Source organism: Bidens hawaiensis, unplaced genomic scaffold (genome assembly GCF_021521415.1).
Source record: "Bidens hawaiensis isolate Kalapana, Puna unplaced genomic scaffold, B.hawaiensis_p1.1 tig00011787_1, whole genome shotgun sequence".
Lineage (NCBI taxonomy): Eukaryota > Viridiplantae > Streptophyta > Magnoliopsida > Asterales > Asteraceae > Bidens > Bidens hawaiensis.
Window position 1 is genome coordinate 467,884 of NW_027491935.1, and position 2,981 is coordinate 470,864.

A 2,981-nucleotide genomic window follows, 5' to 3' on the forward strand; every position below is an offset into this window, starting at 1 on the left:
GCTGGAGGCGGTGAGGATTATGTCATCAACATAGAGGAGTAGGTATGCCATTTGATCTCCCTTTTTATATATAAACAGTGAAGTGTCACAAATACTGCTTTTGAAACCGCATTTGGAGATATACCCTGCAAATCGTTGATACCAAGCCCGTGGGGCTTGTTTTAAACCATAAAGAGACTTGTTCAGCTTACAAACAAACTTCGGATGTGAGGAAGATGTGAACCCTGGTGGCTGAAACATATAAACTGTCTCTTGTAAGTGCCCATGTAAAAAGGCATTTTTAACGTCTAGTTGATGGATGGGCCAAGCCTTTGATACTGCTAGACTGAGAACAGTGCGAATGGTAGTAGGTTTTACTACGGGGCTAAATGTCTCATCACAGTCAATCTGAAAACGGTAAACGTTTATGCTTAGACAATTGACACGATTGACAAATCAAAGGTGACTTTATTTTATTAGAAGAAATAAAATGCTTTGAACGAAGAAACTCCATGACGGGTTGACCTGGATGTCCAAGTCGATCATGCCAAAAAGGAGAAACTTGAGTTGAAGCAAAACAAGCGGTGGCGGAAGCGTTGGGGGTGAGCGGGTAAAGATCACTCGCACTGTTGTGACGACTCAGGATCGTGCCATCCTTGAAATCCTTCACAGAGAAGCCAAAAGGGTCAAATTCGATGGAAGTCCAATTATCGATATTGAACTTACGTACAGAAATAAGATTTTTAATAAAATTTGGATTATAAAGGACCGATTTAAGGTGTAAGGGTTTAGAGAATGTTGGAATACCGGTTGATCCCGAACCCAAAACTGGTAGGCAATTGCCATCACCTACAAATATTGACGATAGTGGTGAATACGGAGAAAAAGTATTTAGTTTACCTGGGTCATAAGTGACGTGAGAAGTTGAGCCCGTATCAAGATGCCACTGATCATCGCCATCACCCGAGCCGACAGAAAGTGCATGAACCGCATTAGCCAATTGAGTGGGTTCAAGTGGGTTAACTTCGGCTAGATGTGCCTGTGCCGATGAGTGTTGAGACTGGGATGTTGTTGCTGGGTTGTTAATGGACCGAGGTGCATGTCTTGGATCCAAGGGTTGAGCCCAAGTCTGTGTGGGATAGGGACAAGGGGGTGGGGTCCAATAAGGAGCATATGATTGTGGATGAGCCCAGTAAGGAGGCATAGCTGAAGTCTGAGCCGCAAAACCGTTTGGAAACTGATTAGGATAATATCGCGATGGTAGCTGTCCTAGGGAACGGGTGTTTGAGCGGCCTGTCTTGGTGAAATCTCGGCGAGATTGCGACTGCCGATAGTTAGGGCGGCCGTTCGGTTGTTCGCGATGGTATGGGGGCTGGTTTCCACGGTTCTTGTCTGGTGGGTTCGTGACAGTGGCAGCAACAATAGGGGTGGAAGAAAGCATGTCACGCGCGGCAATGCGGCGTGACTCCGATTGAAGGCGTTCAACAGCCTCCTCCCAAGGTGGGAGGTTTTGATTCAGAAGTGATGCAGTCGCATCGTATTCACGGGGTAGGCCGCGAACAAGATGGATGATCCGTTGGGTGTTGTTAATGGGGCAATCGACAGCCGTAAGTTGATCGGCAAGTTCACGAACACGTTGACAGTAGGCTTCAAGGTTTGGCATAGAGGCGAGGGTCAAGTTTGTGAGTTCGTGTTGAAGAAATGCTGCTCGAGGACCTTTGTAATTCAAGAACAGGTTCTGGACCCGTTGCCAAGCTTCACGAGCAGTCGATTCATCTTCCAGAACCTGAACAAGATCTTTGTCGAGGGTTCCATAAATCCATTGTAAGACGACCGCGTCAATTTTCTTCCATGATACCATGAAAAATGATTTATTGTCTGTGTTGATTAACAAGAATAATACAACTTATATAATAAGGAACTATTTACGGTATAGCCTATCAATTCTAACTAATTGAGGATCACAAATTATATACATTAATTACATAAATATAAATATATACCAATAATATCGAGAGATATTATCGGTTGATACAACCAACATTTGTTTCTAATGAATTATGAGTCATTTAGTTTGGACAACCAACAAAAAGTATTTCATCATATAAATTAGTGATAAAACATAGTCCTAGTATATTTTCAACTAGGGCTGTAAGCGAACCGGACGTCCGGAGCGTCCGTTTGGCAAAAAGTTCGTTTATGTTCGTCCGTTTAATAAACGAACCGGACATGGACACAAAAATTTCGTTCGGGAAGCTTAACGGACGAACACGGACAAGGGCCAAGTCCGTTCGATAGTGTTCGTGAACGTCCGGTAACGTTCGTCCGATTACGTCCGGTAATGTCCGACAGGTATCGTTAGTGTTTATATCTATCCAGCATTGTAATTTAACTGCGGAATTTCTAGTGTTATTAATAACACTTTTATATTACTACACATGTTTGATGTCTATTATATTATAGTGATCCACTTTATGTTAATATATTAAGTGTTAAGTATATTTGAATGTTATATGGTGTAATTCCTAATTTGTATGTGAAGTTGTTTAGATATATGCTTGGTGTTAATATGTAACCGTTTATATTTGTCCATTAGTGTTCGTTGTCCATTAATGTTCACATGTTTGTTTGTCCATTAATGTCCATTAGTGTCTGTTTGCTCATTATTGTCCGTTAACGTCCGTTTAAAATATTAACGGACGGACATGGACGGACACGGACAAACTCAATTTCTTAATGGACGGACACGGACATGAATTTTCGTTCGGTAGAGTGTTCGTGAACCGTCCGTTTGTCCGTCAAAAGCTTAACGGACGGAAACAGACATGCTCTCGTCCGGTTCGGTTCGGTCCGGTCCATGTACACCCCTATTCTCAACATCAATAACTATTTTTGATAGCTCCAAATAACGAGGTGAATTTTTTTTTTACAGAATTACAAATTTTGTCCTTTAAAAAAAGCCGAATTACGGTTCGTGTCCTTTTTTTAGTTTCTTTGCACGC

At 42.1% G+C, this 2,981-nt stretch overlaps 1 protein-coding gene across 1 annotated transcript; it reads right to left on the minus strand.

Moving 5' to 3' along the window:
- Positions 1 to 390: 390 nt before the first annotated feature.
- LOC143538970 (uncharacterized) lies at positions 391 to 1,840 on the minus strand. The gene is made up of 2 exons (XM_077032407.1): positions 880 to 1,840; positions 391 to 643 (listed from the first exon to the last, which is right to left on the minus strand). The coding sequence occupies exons 1-2, from the start codon at positions 1,838 to 1,840 to the stop codon at positions 597 to 599; spliced, it is 1,008 nt and encodes a 335-aa protein (XP_076888522.1). The 3' UTR covers positions 391 to 596.
- Positions 1,841 to 2,981: the final 1,141 nt, after the last annotated feature.